General features: G+C 37.6%; 1 protein-coding gene across 5 annotated transcripts in view; it reads right to left on the reverse strand.

Moving 5' to 3' along the window:
- Positions 1-11,900: 11,900 nt before the first annotated feature.
- Positions 11,901-22,773, reverse strand: part of HSPA12B (heat shock protein family A (Hsp70) member 12B) — a 113,875-nt gene continuing 103,002 nt past the window's right edge. For all 5 annotated transcript variants that reach the window (XM_085848010.1, XM_085848012.1, XM_085848014.1 and 2 more), the window contains 2 exons: positions 17,326-17,566; positions 11,901-16,470 (listed from right to left, as the gene is read on the reverse strand). In XM_085848010.1, the coding sequence (XP_085704136.1) occupies positions 16,068-16,470; positions 17,326-17,566 (644 nt within the window). In that variant the 3' untranslated portion in view covers positions 11,901-16,067. The remainder of the gene's footprint in view (positions 16,471-17,325; positions 17,567-22,773) is intronic.

Here is a 22,773-nt window from a genome sequence, read left to right on the forward strand (position 1 = left end):
AATAAATAAATGAGCATTGATGAGTGGTTTAAAGAATTTGGAAAGAAAACAACATCAAATTTACAACTTGTCAAATATTGTAAGAAATTAATAATTCATTATGTGGTTATTTGTATGAGAGATGAATTCACAAACGTGCCTAAACGTACAAAGAATATTATTATGAACCTAGAAGATAATAATGGGAACGGTTCTCATTGGGTTTGTATTTTTAATAGTCAAGACAAATATTATTTTGATAGTTTTGGTCTTCCACCACCTGTTGAAGTCATAAAATTCTTACAGAATGGTGTTTATCAAACAATTCAAGTCCAAGAATTAAATTTCAAGAGTTGTGGTCAATTATGTCTCGATGTGATATTTCAACTCAACAAAAATAAATTTTTTATGACATTATTTTTAATGTAATATAAATGACTTATGTTGGTAAAGATGGTTCTATCTTTGGTGTATCCCAAGAACTGGATTTTGATTTATCAAATTATTACACAAAGGCACAGGCTGAACGATATAAATATAGTGTAACAAAAAAATATTAATATGAAAAATGCTTATATATTAAAAAAATTATCCAAGAAAGACTCACTTGGTGAGATTAAGCGATTTATCACAATATATATCCTTAAATAAAACGGCCGTGTATTCCAAAGATACAGAAGTGTTGATTTTATCTCCAGGTCATACAGAATTCACAGTTCGAATTAAAATAAATTTTTATAAAGAAGGGCGTATCGTTTGTACGAGAAGAGAACAATGGTGGTATGATATGAATGATTTCGGGTATAATTGGTCATTTAAAATTGACCTAAAAGACCTGGAACAATTAAATCAGTCTCCTAAGGAAGAATATTATCCACTTGGTATCGAGAATGAGTTTTGTGGAGCCACGATTAGTAAACAACAACTAAAAGAATTTTGCCCTAGTTTATATCATGAAAACAGAAAAAAAACAGGATTCTATATAATAAGTAGGGAAATACAAAATGATTTAACTATGGGAAGATGGGGAGGAGTTTCATGTCATAATATTATTCTAACATATATTTCTAATACATAAATGACGGCAAGAAGGCTTCAAGAAAATTATCATTTCTGTGTCCAAGCATACCTTCAAGAAAAGGGTATTCGGTATTTTAATAAATACGTTCTACAACATAAGAATGAGGTATTTTCAATAAAAGATTGGCATTATGCTGATGTTGATAAACCGACAACTTTAGATTTAATTAGAATGTTAAATAATGAAAAAATTATAAAGTTAAGAAAAGGTAAGGCTCTTTTAGAAATTCAAAATTTTTTTTATTGGTTTCCTGTTGTAAAATAAATTATTTTGGATACAGGAATAACAATAAATCTTGATGAATACATGTATGATATTCTATTGGGTGTAAGTGATTCAAGGATAGTAAGGCACGAGGAAGGAGTTGAAGAGAGAGAAGAGGAGGAAAAGGAGAAGGAGGAGAGGGAGGAAAGGGAGAAGAAAGAGAAGGAGGAGAGGGAGAAGAGAGAGAAGTTGAGAGAGAGGGAGGAGAGGGAGGAAAGAGCTAAACTGAATAAATATGAAAATATGGAAACCAGTGAGATTAAAAAAAGATTGGATGTATTCCAGAAAATAACTCAACCCACCGAGGAGGAAAAGATAGAATTGACAAGTCTATTTTCATCGGCAGGATATTGATTTTAATTCAAGTTTTTCATTTTTTTTCTTAAATAAATGGAGGAGAGATTAAAGACATTTATAAGGAATTTCTTTATGTTTTTAAAATTCAGATTAAAATGTGCATGTTGGAAACTAAAAAGGTTTTCGCACTCTGTAGGAATTTTTCTCATAAATGAGTTATTGTCTTAAATGTAAAAAGAAAACTAATACTAAAAATATTTCATATTTTAAAATTAAAAAGAACAGGGTTATACAAAAAAGTATATGTTCGGTGTGTGGTTCAAAAAAAAATAAATTTATCTCCAAACACAAACTCGGAGGAGATATACAAAAGTTTTTTAACAGGAAGTAAATTTACAACTACTGGAATACCAAGGGAATTACATTTACCAGGGTATTCTTTCTGTGGTCCAGGCACAAACTTGGATAAAAGATTAGATGAGGCAGACAATCCTAAATCATAGAGTAAGCCCATCAATAGGGTTGATGAAGTGTGCATGAGGCACAATATTGATTATGGGAATACCACAACTTTGGAAGAAAAGCATGAAGCCAATAGAGAAATGTATAATTTGTCTCTGATACAAAATCCAACCTTGAGAGAAAAAGTTGATAGGTTCATCGTGAAGAAGATGATCAGTGCTAAATTGAAACTTGGACTTGGAAATTCAAAAAACTTATAGGCTCTAATGATGTCATTAAGACTGAAGAGCAATTAGCTGATGAATTACATAAACCAATATTCACAAAGTTTCAGAGAAGGAAGGTTTATTCCAAGGAAGTTGATTATATCTGGTCTGCTGATTTGATTGAACTCAAAAATGATAAGGGGTACAAGTATGCTTTAACCGTTATTGATTTGAGGAGTAGATACGCATGGGATGTCCCTTTAAAAAACAAAACAGGTAATACTCTTATGTTAGCCTTTCAACAGATATTTAATAAAAGTAAGAGACAACCTAAAAAATTGTGGACTGATGACGGTAGAGAGTTTTATAACAAGACATTTATGAATTTTCTAAAAAATAACAGTATTACATTATACAGTACCTTTAATGAAGGGAAGGCAGTTGTTGTGGAACGTTTTAATCATACCTTAAAAGAGACTATATAAAAAATTCACAGAACTCGGTTCACAACAATGGTCATCTTTTATTCAGGATATTGTGGATAAGTATAATGACACGATTCACACGTCAACGAAAATGAAACCATCAGAAATATTTACAAAATTAAAATATGAAAAAGAGATTAATATCAGAAAACCTAGGGTCAAAGTTGGTGATATCGTAAGAATATATAGGTGGAAATCTCATTTTGAAAAAGGTTCTATTAAACGATCGACGAACGAACTTTTTAAAATTGTTGATGTAATTGATACGGTTCCTTGGATTTATAAGATATATGATTTCGAAGGGGAAGAGATTTTAGGTTCATTTTATTCACAGGAATTACAAAAGACAAAACGAAGCAGATAATACCCATGGGAGCAATGCGTTGACCCTTCACTCCCTCCTACTATACACCGTTGTGGACACTCGAGGGCCAAGTCCGAGGTGTATAACAGTATATAATGTGTGTGAAGGGGACGTTCTTAGATCTGTGAACCCCAAACACAGAATCCTCAACTGAATAGTCAAGGCTTAACTTTTGTTTGTTGGTGTGTGTGTGTGTGTGTGTGTGTGTGTGTGTGTGTGTGTGTGTGTGTGTGTGTGTGTGTGTGGTGTGTGTGTGTGTGGTGTGTGTCCCAACCCTCACATTCAAAATCTTAACCCCAACCCTCACATTCAAAATCTCAACCCCAACCCCCCAACCCTCGCCAACACAATGTCTTTTTCAAAATGAGATTTCCACCTATATATATTTTTTTTCTTCCAATTCTGTGTTTTAAGGCTTTCAGGTTTGATGATGTAGAAAGGGGGAGTAAGCCTGCACTTTCTGCCCAGAACTAACAATATATATTTTTTAAATGATTTTTTCTCTTCTTCCAATTCTGTCTTTTAAGGCTTTCAGGTTTGATGATGTAGAAAGGGGGAGTGTTAATAAGTAAGCCTGCACTTTCTTCCCAGAACTAACAATATATATATTTTTTAGTTTTTTTCTCTTCTTCCAATTCTGTCTTTTAAGGCTTTCAGGTTTGATGATGTAGAAAGGGGGAGTAAGCCTGCACTTTCTTTCCAGAACTAACAATATATATATATATATATATATATATATTTTTTTTAAATGTTTTTTTCTCTTCTTCCAATTCTGTCTTTTAAGGCTTTCAGGTTTGATGATGTAGAAAGGGGGAGTAAGAACTTTCTTGATATTGCTCTCATCAAGCACCATCCAACAAAGAACTACATCGATAGGTTTAGATCCCAAAGAGTGGTAACATTTCAAGTCTCCAAAATAAACCCAACTTTCTAAGTCTCCAAGGTATAACCACATTCCTGTTGAGTTTCCAAGATATGTATCACATTGTGAGTTATCAAGCCAGAACCCACATTTCAAGTCTCCAAAAATATAACCATCTATCCAAGACTCCAAGGTAGAATCACAATTTCCAGAAATATTGTGGGTTTCGGTGATAGATCTCACATAGTATAACTGTGGATCATCAAGGAAAACTCCATTTTTCCAATTTTTATGGGTTTCAGTGTTAGATCTCACATTGTATAACTGTGGATCATCAAGGAAATCTTCATTTTTCCAATTTTTATGAGTTTCAGTGATAGATCTCACATAGTATAACTGTGGATCATCAAGGACATCTCCATTTTTCCAATTTTTATAGGTTTCAGTTATAGATCTCACATAGTATAACTGTGGATCATGAAGGAAAACTCCATTTTTCCAAATGTCTGAAATTTGTGAGACTCCAAGGTAAAACTTGTATTCTGGCTCATCAAGGTATAACTTGTTCAGGGGGTATTGTCTTGATAACTCACAATGAGTACTATTGCTGTAAAACTCTTTTTCAGGATTTTGCTGGTCTCCAAGGTATAACTCTTTGGTTGGGCCATCAAGGTCGAGCTCGTTCTGTGGGTCTTGGTCGCTCATAAGGTCTTCAACCAAGCCAACAATTTTGCCCCAAGTTAGAGCAAAAGCAGTATTTTCATTTCGTATTTCAGATACAATTTCCTGTGAGAGAACATAATAATATATTAATTAAGTGATTTAATTATTAAATGAGTATGCTGAAATCAAACTTTGAAAATAGGAAAATAAAATCTTACCTCAACAGATAAGAGGTTTGAATCCAGTTCATCAACTTGAAGGTTTAGTTCCATACAAGTCGTCGATCTCCAAGGAACCTGATGTGCATTTTTTAAACCCACTTTGTTGTGATCGTTGTCCTCCTGAAGGATTCTAACTGGCCGATTGTGGAATCCTATTTGACTTCAGACAGAGTTTAACGTTTGTCTGATTTGATTATAAAATCCTACAAAAAACCCTATCGACACTGATAAAACTGATGTCCACACAAGTCCTTCCTTGTGAAACAATTTATTTCCTAATTATACACCATACACTTCTCACCCTTATACAATGAACTTAAGAATCCCCATTTTATTGCAATATTATTTGGTTCTATTTCATTTATTCTTACTTTAGTTAACAGTTAGACCAACCCGATTCAATTCACTTCTACATTACATCAGAGAGTTTTATTCTAACTTGGTACTTGGTCAGTTCCAAGGAGTACAAGCCACTGAGAAACTATACTTCCTCACGTGCTTGTACTGAGAACGATGTGCCTTTCAAAATATTTTATACTTCCATGAGAGAGAGGTTGGGGGATATTCACCCAGACTGTAGACGTGTCTTTTAGACAAAAAGCCACTTCGTACATTTTCTAAGCAAAGGTTCATTTATCAGCTTGGTCACTCTGCTCCAGAACAACACATTTCTTATAATTTAGGGCAAAAGTCTTTTGGCCAGAAATGACAGCCAATTCAGTTTGCAGCATAAAAGTTACATTTCTAAAACTCCATTTGTTACAATTTAAAATACATTAATATAAATTTTTGGCCCACACTCCCCCGTTTTTTTTTTTTTTTAAAGGAAAATTTGAATAATTTTTCTTACACATGATTACCATGTCCCATTCCTGAAGGAGAAAAGATTTCCATTATTCAAGTTCAATCAACAATGGCAGCGAGTGCTCATATCAGAAAATGAGTGAGTTTCCATTTAATTTATGGCCTGTTCATCAGCATGTGTCAGACATTGAAAACATGCTACCCGAAGTCAGAAGATAAACAGGTCAGGGTGTGGATAGAACGGCACCCAACGGGAAACACAATCGAAGCACTCCTTGAGCTGAGGAGAAGGTAGATGTGGGCAAGTACAAGTTTAGGCCGGACACTGGGTTGAAGGAGCGCAGTGTGGAATTCCAGGCCTGTCGTACATTGAAGCAACCACAGCAAGTTCACGATGTATTTGCAGAGCGGCAATCGAGAGTGTGGCTGAGAACATTCCTCCACGCAGGCACCACACAACGCCGACGTTAAGACTTTGCTCAACCTTCTCCTCAGTGGGTTTTTTCTTTCTTTTTCCACATTGCTCCGTTTTATCTCCTGAGGAAGGGACATAATCATGTGTTGAATGCTCAATCACCCAAATCTGGGTTCTCCCATCGTCCAATCTTTGTGTGGAAACTTCATTTAGATGAAATCGTACATTGCTTCAAAGACTGCTTTCAACACTCCGAAACAAACAAAGCATCAATTAAACACCAATCAATAAACGTCATGGGCACATGTAGTTCTACAAGACTAACAAAGATTCTTATGGAAGCATTAAACTTGCATTATATGTCATATCAATATTTTAATCCCTTTCCTTGTTATTTCCCAAAACAACATGCTAAAATATACAGAAATCCCAGTTGTACGTATACTCAAAACATCCATCTCATTTGCTATTTCCATCGACATTTTAAATCTGACATTTCTCCATCTGTCCACTTCTCTCTCACCAAAACAGCAAACATGCTGCCATTTTTCCAACTCACATACACAAACCATCTATCACTTGCTCTGACCTTGTCAATTACGAATCCATTTTCCTTTATCAAAACAAATAAATCATTTTAAACAGTTGTACAAAAATTGTCAAATCACTTGTCAAATATCATTTAAATTGTAGCTCAAACACTCTGTCTACACATGCAGCTAGACCCTCCACAATCTTTATCCCAGTCTTAGAAAAGCATCTTAAACTTCAGACTAATAAACATCCAAACTCCCTGAAACAACTTTTGGTCAAAACAATAAAATATTTCCTTTTAAAATCCATAAATGAAAAATTAAATCTTCAGGATCTATCCAATTAAATCATGAATTTACCTTGACTGAATCGATCAAAGGGTTACACTGGGTTGTTTGCCATTACCTTCCCAGCACAAGTTCAGGTAACCTTAACATTCGCAGACGAATAAAACAATATTTCAACGTCCATCCGAGGGAATCATCTATTATCTGTGAATTGCCCCACGTGTTCAACATCATCAAATCATTAAAATCATTCCAAATCACGTTTCTACATTTAAATCACATACAGTATATCCACATTCACAATTGTTATTTCACAATTTATTCAAAATCCCGATGGTTGTAAAATAAAACTTCAACACTTTTTCCTAAATGGACTTCACTTTAAACAGATTCAGTCGAGAGGGTGCGCCACAAACACCAAGGAACAAGGAACAGGAAGTTCTCTCCACATCCGGTGGGAAGAAAAAGGAAAAAACTCTGACAGGCAAAACCCACAGTTTGCATTACTCTGTCATGGCTTCAACACATACACGAAACAGCATTGCATCTCATAGACTCCCGTGTGATCACGTGACAAATACCAATCACATTTCTATCTCATCCTCTTGAATCTGCATATTAATCGAATTTCACACATAAAGCAAAGGCTCGAACAAAGACTCAGTGTAACGAGAGGCCAACCCCCCACAGATCGAGTGGAGGGGGTCTCACACAGTGTAGTTTGCGACCTTCGCGTGGAAATACAATGCAAAGAATGTATAACATGCCATTTCAAACAGACCCACAGCTCAACTCAGCACGAGTTAAAATATCATCAAAATCCCAACAGAACACGTTTCATTGCAAAGAATATTGGACTCGCACAAGTTTCATTTTTTTACTCTCAGTAACACATGCATCTCAATGCAAATCACCAACCATGCTCCGAGCTGGTTAATCGTCTCCTGCACTCTACAAAACGTTTCGTGCAAATCATTGCATTTACAAATCCGTAAAACCTCCACACAATATAATATAACAACGTCACTGCCAACAAACTTCCAGTGAGTTCAATGAACAAAAAGTAACTCTTATAACTCTTACAAACAGGTAACTTATAATATTTATCTATTTTAACCCTATCTCGGCGTCTCAGCCATGTCCTCGGCCATCTCTCTCATAGCCGGTCCGTATCAATGCAAACATGTGGCATGTCGCTTCATCATGCCCATTTAATTACACATCTGGCTCCTCAACGAACCTCTTCTTGTCATCTGACTCCTCTTCTTCTCCAGCACTATTCTAAAACTACAGTACTTATCGTTTACTTTAAAATGGACTCCCTCCGCCGGATCCTCTTCTTTCAATCAATAAAATTATCTGACAATGAACTTTTCTTTGTTCGAAATGCGTTACCTGCTGAGAGCACTCTCCCTTACCTTCGCTCAAGCACTTGTCGTTCCTCCAGGCACTGCCTCCGGCAGATTAAGCACCTCCGGTCACAAGCACCGCACCAACGTCGGTTCGAATCCGAGTCTCGGCGCCAACTGATGTGGATTTTTTAAACCCACCTTGTTGTGATCGTTATCCTCCTGAAGGATTCTAACTGGCCGATTGTGGAATCCTATTTGACTTCAGACAGAGTTTAACGTTTGTCCGATTTGATTATAAAATCCTACAAAAACCCTATCGACACTGATAAAACTGATGTCCACACAAGTCCTTCCTTGTGAAACAATTTATTTCCTAATTATACACCATACACTTCTCACCCTTGTACAATGAACTTAAGAATCCACATTTGATTGCAATATTATTTGGTTCTATTTCATTTATTCTTACTTTAGTTAACACTTAGACCAACCCGATTCAATTCACTTCTACATTACATCAGAGAGTTTTATTCTAACTTGGTACTTGGTCAGTTCCAAGGAGTACAAGGCACTGAAAAACTATACTTCCTCACGTGCTTGTACTGAGAACGATGTGCCTTTCAAAATATTTTATACTTCCATGAGAGAGAGGTTGGGGGATATTCACCCAGACTGTAAACGTGTCCTTTAGACGAAAAGCCACTTCGTACATTTTCTAAGCAAAGGTTCATTTATCAGCTCGGTCACTCTGCTCCAGAACAACACATTTCTTATCATTTAGGGCAAAAGTCTTTTGGCCAGAAAGGACAGCAATTTCAGTTTGCAGCATAAAAGTTACATTTCTAAAACTCCATTTGTTACAATTTAAAATACATTAATATAATTTTTTCCCCCACAAACCCCAAAGTCATCCCACTCAAGGCCTAGCTCGTTCTGTGGGTCTTGGTCGCTCACAAGGTCTTCAACCAAGCCAACAATTTCGCCCCAAGTTGTGGCAAAAATCGGTATTTTCAGATACAACTTCCTGTGAGAGAAAATAATAATGTATTAATTAAGTCATTTAATTATTAAATGAGCCTCTGCTTCAATCAAACTGAAAGTAGGAGAATAAAATCTTACCTCAATGGATAAGAGGTTGGAATCCAGTTCAGAAAGTTGAAGGTTTAGTCCCATACAAGTCGGAGAGTTCCAGGCAAGCACACAGCACACCATTGCCAGCAAAAAAAATGTTTAAAATGGAGCCTGGGCTTGAGGCTTTTATAGAGAAAGACTGGTGGGTGTGGTTTGCTTTGGAAATTCCCTGGGCAAGCCCAGGCAGCCTTCGTTTGGGAATTTTTCAAAACCATAACATTCTAGAATTTTCAAGTGATTTATTTGTGTCAGAGATGAACTGGAAATGATGTAAGAGTAGGTGTGGCTTAGCAAAAGTGGGCGGGGCTTAGGAGAAGTGGGCGTGGCTTAGCAAAAAAATAACATGTGGCTCAGGAGGTGGTCAAACAAGAGCATTACGAAAAGTTTATCATTTCGCAATGGCACAAAAGGGGTATCTTAAAAAATATAAAGATTCAAATGTTTTATTTTTAAATATTTTAGATGGGGATTATTGTGCAAAGAAAATTAAACTATTGAAGGAATTTGAGAATGAACAAATCTTTATAGGTTCAATGAGTGAGCTAAACAATATGCATTGGTTAATTAAAAAAATTGTCCACCCATCCATACAAGCTCCACCCGCACATTCACCCATCCACAAATCTATTCACCCATCCACATCAAACCTCATCCACATAAACCCCTCCCCACGTCCCCACATCGCCACATCCCAATTTCCCAACGTCCCCATGTCCCAACGTCCCCACAAACCCCTGCCCACGCAAACCCCTGCCCAAACCCCTGCCCACACAAACCCCTGCCCACACAAACCCCTGCCCACAAGAACCCCTCCCCCAACCCCTGCCCCCACAAACCCCTGCCCACACAAACCCCTACCCCAACCCCTGCCCCACACACATGTTTATTTAATTTTAAAAAGTTTCCCTTTGTTAAAAGGGGAGACAAATAAATATACCTTGGGATAACAAGGGGGGTTTATTTTTAGGGAAAAAAATATGAATCGCTGAAAATCCCCCATTCATTTACATGGGGAAAGTGAGCCAGAATCAGTATATTCACCCTACTTGCATGGAGTCCACCCCTGTAACTGTGGGCAATGTATCAGTGCCTGGTGGAACAAGAATGGTGATCAGATGCAAAAGTAATGAGCAGCCATTCAATGCAATTTCTCCTCTACTTTTGGTCACCACAGTCCACACGTGTCATGCTACCTAAGTGTGTGCGACAGCCGCTGTGTGTAACGATTGCTTCACCTTAAACTCATCTCGCACAGCATCCATCAGTTATACTCATACCTTTACAAGTTTGGCGGTGATGGCCCTTTAGTGACGGCAGCAGGTGAAGATGTCTTTGGATGGTGTGAGCTATAGACGGGCATGCAGCTGACTCGGGGCTTTGGTCGTGCATTTACTGGATTGGAGTGGCAGCATCTCCGGTGACTGACTAGTCCTATTTAGCTTCACACTAGTCCACCCTTTACGGAGAGGCCTATAAAAGGCGGCTTAAAAATTGTGTGCTCCACAAAGCCTGGCCGGCTCAGCACTTCTGACAGGTCGTCTCTAACAGTGGTAAAAATCTAAGGAGACACAGTAAGAAAGAGAACATGCCCCCATTGATAGGAGCATGGAATGTGTGGTCAATCATGGATGCAGGCTCCAGCCGAGAATGGAGAACAGGTTTGGTGGTCAAGCAGTTGTGCTGCTATAATATCGACAATTCGGCACTGAGTAAGCGTTGCCTGCCTGATGGTCAGCTGATGAAAGTTGGTCCAGGCTCCATATTCCACTGCAGGAGCTGTTTTGTAATCGCTTCCATGTTTCTTTATGCATTTACCATTGAGATTCAGTGTGTGTCTGTCCAGGCCATAACAATTTAAAGCTTTTGTTATCAAATTCTCAACAAACCTTTTATTATGAGAATTTGGAGAAGATCAATTAATAAATTTCACTTTAAAAAAGAAATTTTTTTTGCTGTTTTCGTCACGTTTAGTCTGAGTACAAAGCGGATTCGGATGGCCTTTGCATTTTGAAATGCTTTCTAGTTTTTATTTGTATCACCCTTTCATTTTCACTGTTCTCACAGTTCCTTTGACTTTTCATCCCAAACCCCGACATTCCCTATCAAAATCAGTCGTTCTCACGCCATGTGACCCCTTGACCCACCCACAACCATTGTCCCCATCTCCTCTCTCTCTCTCTCATCCCTATGAAGGGTTAACGCCAGCTTCTCCTTGCTTCCAAGGGCAGGCAACGTAAACACCACACGAAGGCCAAAACAAGAGGCACGAGGACTGGTAGAGAGCAGACGATATGTGGAAGAACATAAAACATCACAGTGGGTGGATCAAAGCCATTGGCATTTGATTCGAGGCAGATGGAAAACCCATCAGTGCTTTCAATAATTTACCTCTTTTCATCCAAGTTTTAATGACCCATTCTATTTTAAAACTTTAAAACTCCATATTACCTTCTCCTCTTTCATGGTCACCTGGTCATCCGACGTGCCAAATAGTAAGTACGAATAAACATTGCACTTTATTTCATCAACAGCTTCCAAAATCTGCATGGTTTCTAAACGTAAGGTAATAATGCCACAACATGAGAGTTTAATGGTCACATTTAAAACAAAAAAGTGATATATTTAGGATATAAATTGTAAAAAAATTGCATCTTTGTATTGTGAAACCAATAGTAAAGAACACATGCTTCAAAATCCATGCAAGGACTTCAACCAAAAATACCCATTGAGCCTTTGAGGTTGGTCAATTGTACATTCAGCTTCAACTACTAATGGGGACATTCATTGATTAGGCATCCAAATATGGAAGGATTTTCCCGCTCCCATACTCTCCCTTATGTTCCACATACATAATTCTTCTCTTCGTCTCATCTCCTTCCAAACCCCCTTCCCTTTCATCAACACTCCCCCCACACCCCCCTGTTAACTACCCTTCTTCCATTTCTCAATTTAGCCCTTTCCGCCATAAATATCCATTCAAGAGATGGCTCTTCAAAAAGATGTCAAATGGTTGATAAGGCTGCAAACAAACTACACCTGTTAGACATTTCTGGTGCTCCGAACCAGGTGAACAAGGGGGGGGGGGGGCTTTACAGCTGTACCATATTGATTGAGTCATGCAACAGTCTCCAGAGCCAGATTAAACTTAATCATTTAAACTTCCATCTTCTGAGATGTACAATTTCATTGCGATCGTATTGTTGACTGAAAAAAAATGTTCATAAAAATAAACTGATGACACCCATTTTCGGGGAAAAATGAGACAACTGAACAGGCAGAACTTACTAAGAAATCTCAAACAAAAACAAACTTTTAAGATAACTATATATGGTGAGGTTCTCTGACAGACAGATATCAAAGCTCCTTGAAGAACAGAATAACTGTGGGCAAAGGGTCAACAGATGTAAAATGGAGCAAAGGGAAAACAGAAAGCCAAAAACATATTAAGAACTATCACAATATCACAATAGTGAGGAATCCTAGGAGAAATGTTGGAGCAGAGTCTCATATGTAGTAAAGCTCAGTAGTGAAAATGAGAGACCGTGAGGTTGTGGTGGGCTGCAGACTTGAAATTGTATAGGGAGGAGTTCAAGACAACAGACAATATAGGAAGACAGTTCGTTTCACAGGTTGGAAAAGAGGACTGAGAAAAAAACATGGAGGTGACCATTGAGTTTATACTTGAGGAGGGACACAGGGAATAGGTGTCTGGCAGAGAATGTGTATGACTAAGGTTGAACACAGAGAGGTAAATGAGTAGGATGAGCAAGAACATAAGAGAGCCAGTAAAAAACTGCAAGGTCACTTACATGCCTCCATTGACCAAAAAGCACACCCTTAAATCAGCTTCCTCTAATGAGATGCCAGATTCCACAACCTCGAGGTGGGAAAGATTTGAAGCAGCACCAGGAGTTCACAAAGGGTAGAGCGTGGGGGGGGGGGCATATTCCACAGCACTTCGGCATTGTATGCCATTATCGATGGAGCTCAGCGATAGACAGAGGAAAGACTTGGCCCTGTGGAGAATTCTGACATTACGTCAGTTTGGAAGCCCGTTTGGAGATTTTATCTGCTAAGCACAGGTTACACCTGATAGTGAGATCCAGAATCTTCAGAGACTGACCAAGAAATAGATTAGAGGGTTTGTCTGCAAGCCCTGAGGAAGGCACAAGGTGAAAATGTCCTTCTATGAAAAGACATGTTCGAGATTGATGAGCAGTTGCTGGCTTTCTTAAGTTTGGCAAAGAAGAGTACTGCCACATTGTACCTGGTGGAGGGGTGAGGACATATCCTGCATGGTGAGGAATAGTCTGCAAAGTGTCTGAATGAAGAGAGGTCGTTAGTGTCTATCAAGAATAATATGGGTTCCAGAAAGCCATTTTGAGGAACACCGGCTTCAAGGAGGTAGAGCATGTCAGAGAACTCAATCAACAGAAACTAGACAGAATCAACAGAAACTCCAAGGAAGCCAGCCACTGTGATTTGATTTCCACAGAAACCAAGTGGAAGAAAAAGGTAAAAAGTTTCTCCAGGCTTATCAGAACCATTGGCAGCCAGCTATTGGGGCTGGATTTTGAAGGAGTATGGAAATTAATTTGGAAGTAGACAAGGGAATTTGGAAGTAGTCGGAAGTTTGCAGTGGAGGGGTCCTCCTAATCAGGCGTTTCCTGTCCACTGGTAGTGCCACGACAAATAGGTCTCCTCCACAAGGACTACAGAATCAAATGCATAGGAGATGTGCCTGAACTCATATATGCGATTGTGGGCACCCATCTATTGTTGACAAAGAAAAAGTCACATGACTAAGGTGGAATGAGCTGGACAGAAGCCAAACTGATGATTGGCGATTAGAGGGTTAAAGAGAAGACTCGAGGTCTGTTACAAGTGTTGATTCCATTACTATGCTTGCAATGGTGAGAAGGGTGGCTAGTCTATAGTTAACCTACGCCATCGAAGATGGATGGAGGTTACTGTTTTCACCCCTTTCTGTTTGTTTGTTTGTTTGTGAACAGTATTACGGAAAAATTCCTCGACGGATTTCGACGAAACTTGGTGTGGGGGGGGGGGTGGTAAGTCTGGTCCAAGGATCATGCCATTAGATTTTGGACTTGGTCCAAAATCCAATATGGCCGCTATGGCGGCCAATTTGATAAAAAATTTGAATGTTGTTTTTTTTTGCATTTCTACATGTTTTAAGTGATTTCCACCCCCCCCCCAAAAAAAAAATTGTTAGAGAAAAAAAATTTTTGCAACTTTTTTTTCAACAAAATTTCGATTTCTTTTTTTTTTGCATTTCTACATGTTTTGAGTGATTTCCAACCCCCCCCAAAAGAAATTGATAGAGAAAAAAATTGATAGAGAGAAAAAAATGCAAATTTTTTTCAACAAAATTTCGATTTTTTTTTGCATTTCTACATGTTATAAGTGATTTCCAACAAAAAACATGCCAAAATTATAATTGCGGCTGATTTTGGAACTTCAGGTGGATATACCCATGTAAAATCAATTTCTGTCTCAAGGAATCTAGTTATGACGAATGAATTGAGTATGTAAAAGTTAAAAGTAAAAGGGAAAGTTGCAAACTATAACTCTGTGAGCACTGTTGATGTCAAATTGAATGAATAGGATATCAGGTTCACTTGAGTGACCTAGTAGTATTGGCGGCGGAGGTTTTGCACTCTACTGAGTGCTCCCCCTCTGGTTGAGATCTGTTTTGGGATCATTCTTATGAATCGAGGTGATACTGGCTAATGGAAAATGAACCGGATGAAGGCTGACGGAATGAGATCCCTTGGAATCTCAATCCAAGGATTCCAATCCCTTGGAAAATGAGCTGGAAAAGAGCAAAATAAAGATAAAAAGAGTAGACAGAACAGCTAAACACTTTTTGATGATGAAAGCACAGATGCCATCAGAATCTGTAACCGTCGTGGACTCAAGACTCCCTGAGAATTTCTCCACATTGATAAGTGAAAGTTGACATGCTGTAGGATGTTTTCAATGAGAGTGGAGATGCGAGGGCTGGGAGGGAGGGGGGGAGAAGGGAGGATATTTGTTTGAGTAATGTCCATCATGACCATATCTTTCAAGAATGAAATAGCTGATGAAGAGGATGCTCCAGAGACAGACGACAAACTGCAACCCCAGAGTGGCCTGCTGTTGAGTTCTGACATCTCTGTTACTTGATTGGTGTAAATCTTAATATAATTACTTTATCTCCAAGTTTCGGTGAAAGCAAAATATGAAATTAATGATTCAAAACATTTTTGTTTTTTTTTGTCATCCTGATTTTGGTGTGATCACAAGTAGTCTTTCAACATATGTCCTCATCATATATTCATATACATTGCTTCGATGCTATGGAATTAATCTGCATCAAGGTGTTTGTCTTATATCTCAGGACACCAGGAGCTTCAAACGTCAGGCAAACATTAGGCCGAAACATTCGTCTCACTTGAATATTATGACTTTCGAGTGGTTTAAAAAAACACAAGTTTTTGAGATTTATTTTCCAAAATATTTAGCAAAGTGGAATCCTCCTTGGCATTTGAAAAAACATCGAAAGAAATCACTAATTTTAACAGATGCTCGAAGCAAAATGTAGAAAAGATTAACAACTTCGTGCATGTCATGGACAGAATCCTCTCATGCCAGAGCGGATTAGAAGCTCAAGAAGTCGATGGTGGCTTTCACGCACTTGCCCGTCTGCACGTCCAGTGCCGTCACCTGAAGCTCGGTGTCTCCAAAGTGCATGCGCGTCTGTATTTCACGCCGAGCAGTTGTCCCGTTTGTGGAGGGTGACATTGCTTGCAACTGGAGGCACAGAGTGCCGCACTTCCGGACGCCTTCGTCGCTGATGAACTGTGCTCGCTCGGTGGGCGTGCAGTACACGTGGATGATGATGCGAAGTTGAGTGGCCCGGGCCGGGGTGTACGAGCGAACGACTGCCTCGCCGAGCGCTACTGACTCCTCGGCGCTCACAAAGTGGTCGAAGATGTCTGTGCACCAGCGCTCGCCATCTTTCAGGAGCAGCTTTTCTGGTGGATGCTTTCCATTCACAAACCTATCGGGCAAAGGCACAGTGGTTGTGTCTGCATTGTAAAATATTCAGGTTTTAAAGAAAGGAAAAAAAAGGTAAACAGTCATGTATTTGTTACGTGTGCATGGAGGAGGGTGAGGAAGAGGGGTGATAAATGGAGAAAACCGGAATTGACAAAAGGAAGAAAAGGGAATCGAAGAGAGCAAAAGACTGTGGGAGAAGTGGGGAGAGACGGGAAATAAGTTTGGGATGAGACATATGGGAGATCAGGAGCATTCGGTGCAGGAGGTTGGGAGGGAGAAGAGGTCAAAATTCCAGCACGTATGTGTATTTAATAAAGATGTGGTTTCAATCTCATTCTTCCCTCCAGGGATTCAAGAAAGATATTTACCATCATCCCCCATCCACAACCATGATCTTCTCCACCCTCGTGAACCCTCCCTAAGCCCACTTCTTTCTGGGTTTCCAGTTTTTCCTTCCATTTCTGTGATTGAGAGTTGTTTGCAGCTGTACCCATCTTGTTCACTCCACATGCTCATTCTTCCCCAAATCCCTTATCCCTCCAAGACTTACTCCATTTAGTCTTTCAACCTTGCTGTTGGGGTATGTTCTCTCCCTCGCACCCCCTCCCATTCTACTCTTCTTTGCGTTATTTGATATTCTGATCCATTGTGTGTTCTAACTCCTCCATGAACCTCAACACTGGATTATAAAATTATCAACTCCTCTACCCCCCTCCCCACTCACTCCAAAAAAAAAAAAAAAAACACAACTTGCAGAAACAGAAAACTCTTGATGATCAAATCTCCAAGAACACTCAAAATATTGAAGTTGAAGATGAAAATGAATCTTAGAATGTTTTCTTCTCTCTCGAATTACCTGTTAAGAACACCAACTCCATACGTGAATGCTGAACGGCGCACGCGCACCACTGTTGGATCCAGACCAAAGAGCACGGCACCCTTCAATATGGCGAGTGCCATACCCTGTGGAACAACGATGCGGCAGCGAGAAGAGAATGCAGTCTGCACAGCGTGCTGCAGCAGAGGAGACTCCGCAAAGCCCCCAACCAGGAATATGAACTTTATTCCAGACACCCCAGGCTTTTTCAGAAGATTATCTAGGGACAGTGGGAAGAACCTGTTAAACCACAGATAGTATCATCTGAAAGGTCATGGAGAAAGTATATCTATTTTATTTTATTCCAAATGCAGTAATTGATAAACAAGACTCCAAGATTTTTTTAAATAATCCGACTTTAAAAAAAAATTCAGATATTGAGGCTCATGGAAGAGCAGAATCACAGGAACCAATGGATCAACAGACAATACCTTCCATCCATTCAGCATTTCTCCCTTTTTTCAAATTTCCATGACATTTACTCTTCCCTCCAGGATTTCAAGGAAGCTGTGGACTTCCATTTCATTTCATTTCACCTCCCATCCCTACCCAGAATCCTTTATATCTATCTCTATCTCTATCTCTATCTCTATCTCTATCTCTATCTCTATCTCTATCTCTATCTCTATCTCTATCTCTCTCTCTCTCTCTCTCTCTCTCTCCTCTTCGTAGAGCATCAATGTCGCAAAGCAGCTTCCTCAGTAAAGGTTATTCTGGGTGGTTTGCCATTGCCTTTTCAGCAGTAGTTACGGCAGGAATTTGGCATTTGGTCATGATGCAGGCAATAGCTCGCCCACTCTTCGTGAAGAACACCTTGGGATCTTTAACATTACCAACTAAGGCCGGCAGACGGGACGCCTGTTTGAAGTCCATCCGAGGAACGGCGCACACATTGATGAATCACCCTACCTGTGAAACACTGAAATGAGAATTTATAGCAGAGTCAGGATTCAAAACCAAGCTAGATGACTTGGAGACGAGTATGCGTAACTCTGGACCATCCTGCCAGCCCCCAGAATCCTTTCTACCATCATTATCAATCCCTCCTGAACCCTCTGACATGCAAGTTCCTGTGTTTCCTCCCATCACCTCTCTTCTTTTTTTGTTGTTATACCATTCCCTTCACTTGTAGTTGCATCAAACTGTGGCCCCACTTTTATGACCACTTTTTTATCCTTGGTTAACTAATTCTTCCGTGACCTTCATAAGCTTTGTAAACAAAAAAAGTATATAAAAAAATAATAAAAATATGGGCAAAAGGCAAACAACAGCAGAACAACAGCAAACATGCACCACAGCACAAGCAGAGGAATTACAGGAGAAGGGTAGGAGAAGGTGCTCAGGGGGTGTAATGAAGTTCAGTCATGAAATTGGGAGAGACCATGAGGTGGCAGCAGACAGCAGATTTGAAATTCTCTGGGGAAGCACTCGAGGAAATGGACTAAGGAAGCAGTTGTACAGGTGAGAAATGAATGGTGTGAAAGATTGGAGGGGAGGATTGAGTTTCAGCTTGGCAATAGTAACAAGGAAAGGGTTTATGGCAAAGCACGTGTGACTGAGAGGAGTAGGGGCTGCAAGGAGAGGTGGCAGAGCAGGATGAGCAAGATTAGAATATAGCCGCTAAAATAAAAATGGCAAGTTCATCAGCCTGTCTGTGGTGAATATGAAGCAGAGCCTGAGACTCAGATTCCTGACATGAGATGCCAATGGAACAGAGGGCCTTAGATTCCAGGATTTCATTGTGGGCATGATAAGAAGTCGCAGCACCAGTACACAGGTGAGAGGCCATGAACCATGACACTCTGGATGGATCTTTTGTGCACCCTTATAAGCTAAGAATGGCAGAGGAATGTCTGGGCTCTGCAGATAATTCCAATGCATCCTTCAGCTTGAAGGCAATTTTTAATTTGGGATCTGCTCAGGACAGGTTACAGTTGATGGTGAGGCCAAAGATCTACAGAGGCTGATCAGAGAAATATATTGACAAATTTGCCTGCCAGTCCTGATCAAAGGGCAAAGTGAGAATATTGGTCTTTCATGCACAAAAAGACGTTCCAGGTAGATGGCCAGATACAAGCTGGCAGGATGGCCTCGAGCCTAGAGGTAGGCACACTCACCTCTGAGCTGTCTAGGCTGAGTTTGAATCACTGCTAAGCTATAAACTTCATCCTGGTGTTTCACAGACAGGACGATTCATCATTGCGTGTACCATCGGATGGATGTTAAACTAGGCATCTCATCTGCCAGCATTAGTTGGTGGACGTAAAAGATCCAATGGTTTTCTTTGGAAGAGTAGGTGTGCGATCACTGGCACCCTATCCAAATTCCAAATTATAATTGCCCAAATTTACAGGGGGGCCCTGCATAAGTGGCACAGCTGCTTCATCAGCCAATTATGCTACCACACAGCCTCATGCTGCATACGAAAGAAGAAGACTCTCCTGATAGACACAGTTCTCTAGAAGTACAGCACGTGATAGAATTATATCCAAAACAACCCACTGTTTGCAAATGTACTGGGAATCTGATCGCCATTCTCAGAGGGAACTCTAGTTACCAATAACTGGCAGCTTGAAAATCATGGTGGGGTTCCAGCCAGAATCAAACGGACAGGAGATAATCAGTGAGATAGCCCTGCCCTCTTGTTTGAGATTGAGAGCATCCATCCATTGCTAACATAGCAGAAGCACCACGTCCAAGATTGAATGACCTGGGGAAAAGCCACACTCATGGTTTTAGATTCCAGAAAAATTGAGCCTTGAGGTCTGCTGTATCAACTTGTTAGCTTTGCTTATGATGGAGAGAAAGCTGCCTGGTATAGTGTTCAGACAGTCTATTTGGGACCAATTAGGGTAAGGTTCGAGATTTACCATGATGAACGCAGACAGCCCTTGGAAAATGACCTTGGAAAAAAGCAGAGAAAGAGGAGTAGATGAAGCGAATGAATAATTTTGGTGTATTAAGGTCTTGATACCATCTGGATCAGTCGAGAGAGGCTTGGAATTTCTCAATCTTGGCAGGAGAGTTGTTCACATGGTGTTGGATGTTTTAAGGGAGGTGGATGTGGGATGAGCAATGGAAGAGGGATTTGGGACCTTGGTCTTTTCTCCAAAGAAGAAGCTTGTTTCTTAGTCTGCATTGATTTGTTTGTTAGTTTTCATTGACATTTCAATTGGTCTGTGTAGATAATTGGCTCGTCTGCATGGACTTACTACTTGGGCTGCATATAATATTTAATAATGCTTGGTCATTAGTTTACATATTATGTATTTTACACATTATTCTTAGTTTACATTTTATGTATATTACACATGTTTAGTTTACATATTATGTGTATTACACATTATGTTTAGTTTACATATTATGTATATTACACATTATGCTTAGTTTACATTACATGTATTTCACACATTATGCTTCGTTTAAATATTATGTATTTCACACATTATGCTTAGTTTACATACAATGTATTTTACACATTATGCTTAGTTTAAATATTATGTATTTTACACATTATGCTTAGTTTACATATTATGTATATTACACATGTTTAGTTTACATATTATGTGTATCACACATTATGTTTAGTTTACATATTATGTATATTACACATTATGTTTATTTTACATATTATGTATATTACACATTATGCTTAGTTTACATTACATGTATTTCACACATTATGCTTAGTTTAAATATTATGTATTTTACACATTATGCTTAGTTTACATATTATGAATATTACCTATTATGTTTAGTTTACATATTATGTATATTACACATTATGCTTAGTTTACATATTATGTATATTTCACATTATGTTTAGTTTACATATTATGTATATTACACATTATGCTTTGTTTAAATATTATGTAATTTACACATTATGCTTAGTTTACATATTCTGTATTTTACACATTATGTTTAGTTTACATATTATGTATTTTACACATTATGTTTAGTTTACATATTAAGTATTTTACACATTATGCTTAGTTTACATATTATGTATTTTACACATTAAGCTTAGTTTACATATTATGAATTTTACACATTATGCTTAGTTTACATATGTATTTTACCTATTATGTTTAGTTTACATATTATGTATATTACACATTATGTTTAGTTTACATATTATGTATATTACACATTATGCTTAGTTTAAATATTATGTATTTTACACATTATGCTTAGTTTACATATTTTGTACATTACACATTATGTTTAGTTTACATATTATGTATTTTACACATTATGTTTAGTTTACATATTATTTTACACATCCTGCTTAGTTTAAATATTATGTATTTTACACATTATGCTTCGTTTAAATATTATGTATTTTACACATTATGCTTAGTTTACATATTACGTATTTTACACATTATGCTTAGTTTAAAGATTATGTATTTTACACATTATCCTTAGTTTAAATATTATGTATTTTACACATTATGCTTAGTTTAAATATTATGTATTTTACACATTATGCTTAGTTTACATATTATATATTTTACACATTATGCTTAGTTTACATATTATGTATTTTACCTATTATGTTTAGTTTACATATTATGTATATTACACATTATGCTTAGTTTACATATTATGGATATTAAACATTATGTTTAGTTTACATATTATGTATATTACACATTATGCTTAGTTTAAATATTATGTATTTTACACATTATGCTTAGTTTACATATTATGTATTTTACACATTTTGCTTAGTTTACATATTATGTATTTTACCTATTATGTTTAGTTTACATATTTTATATATTACACATTATGTTTAGTTTACATATGTATTTTACACATTATGCTTTGTTTACATATTATGTATTTTACACATTATGCTTAGTTTAATATTATGTATGGTTTACATATTATGTATATTACACATTATGTTTAGTTTACATATTAAGTATTTTACACATTATGCTTAGTTTACATATTATGTTCATTACACATTATGTTTAGTTTACATATTATGTATTTTACACATTATGTTTAGTTTACATACTATGTATTTTACACATTATGCTTAGTTTACATATTCTGTATTTTACACATTATGTTTAGTTTACATATTATGTATTTTACACATTATGTTTAGTTTACATATTAAGTATTTTACACATTATGCTTAGTTTACATATTATGTATTTTACACATTAAGCTTAGTTTACATATTATGAATTTTACACATTATGCTTAGTTTACATATGTATTTTACCTATTATGTTTAGTTTACATATTATGTATATTACACATTATGTTTAGTTTACATATTATGTATATTACACATTATGCTTAGTTTAAATATTATGTATTTTACACATTATGCTTAGTTTACATATTTTGTACATTACACATTATGTTTAGTTTACATATTATGTATTTTACACATTATGTTTA

This window comes from Eptatretus burgeri, chromosome 12, assembly GCF_056783735.1.
Source record: "Eptatretus burgeri isolate ZD-2024b chromosome 12, Ebu_testis_v1, whole genome shotgun sequence".
NCBI classification, from domain to species: Eukaryota; Metazoa; Chordata; class Myxini; order Myxiniformes; family Myxinidae; genus Eptatretus; species Eptatretus burgeri.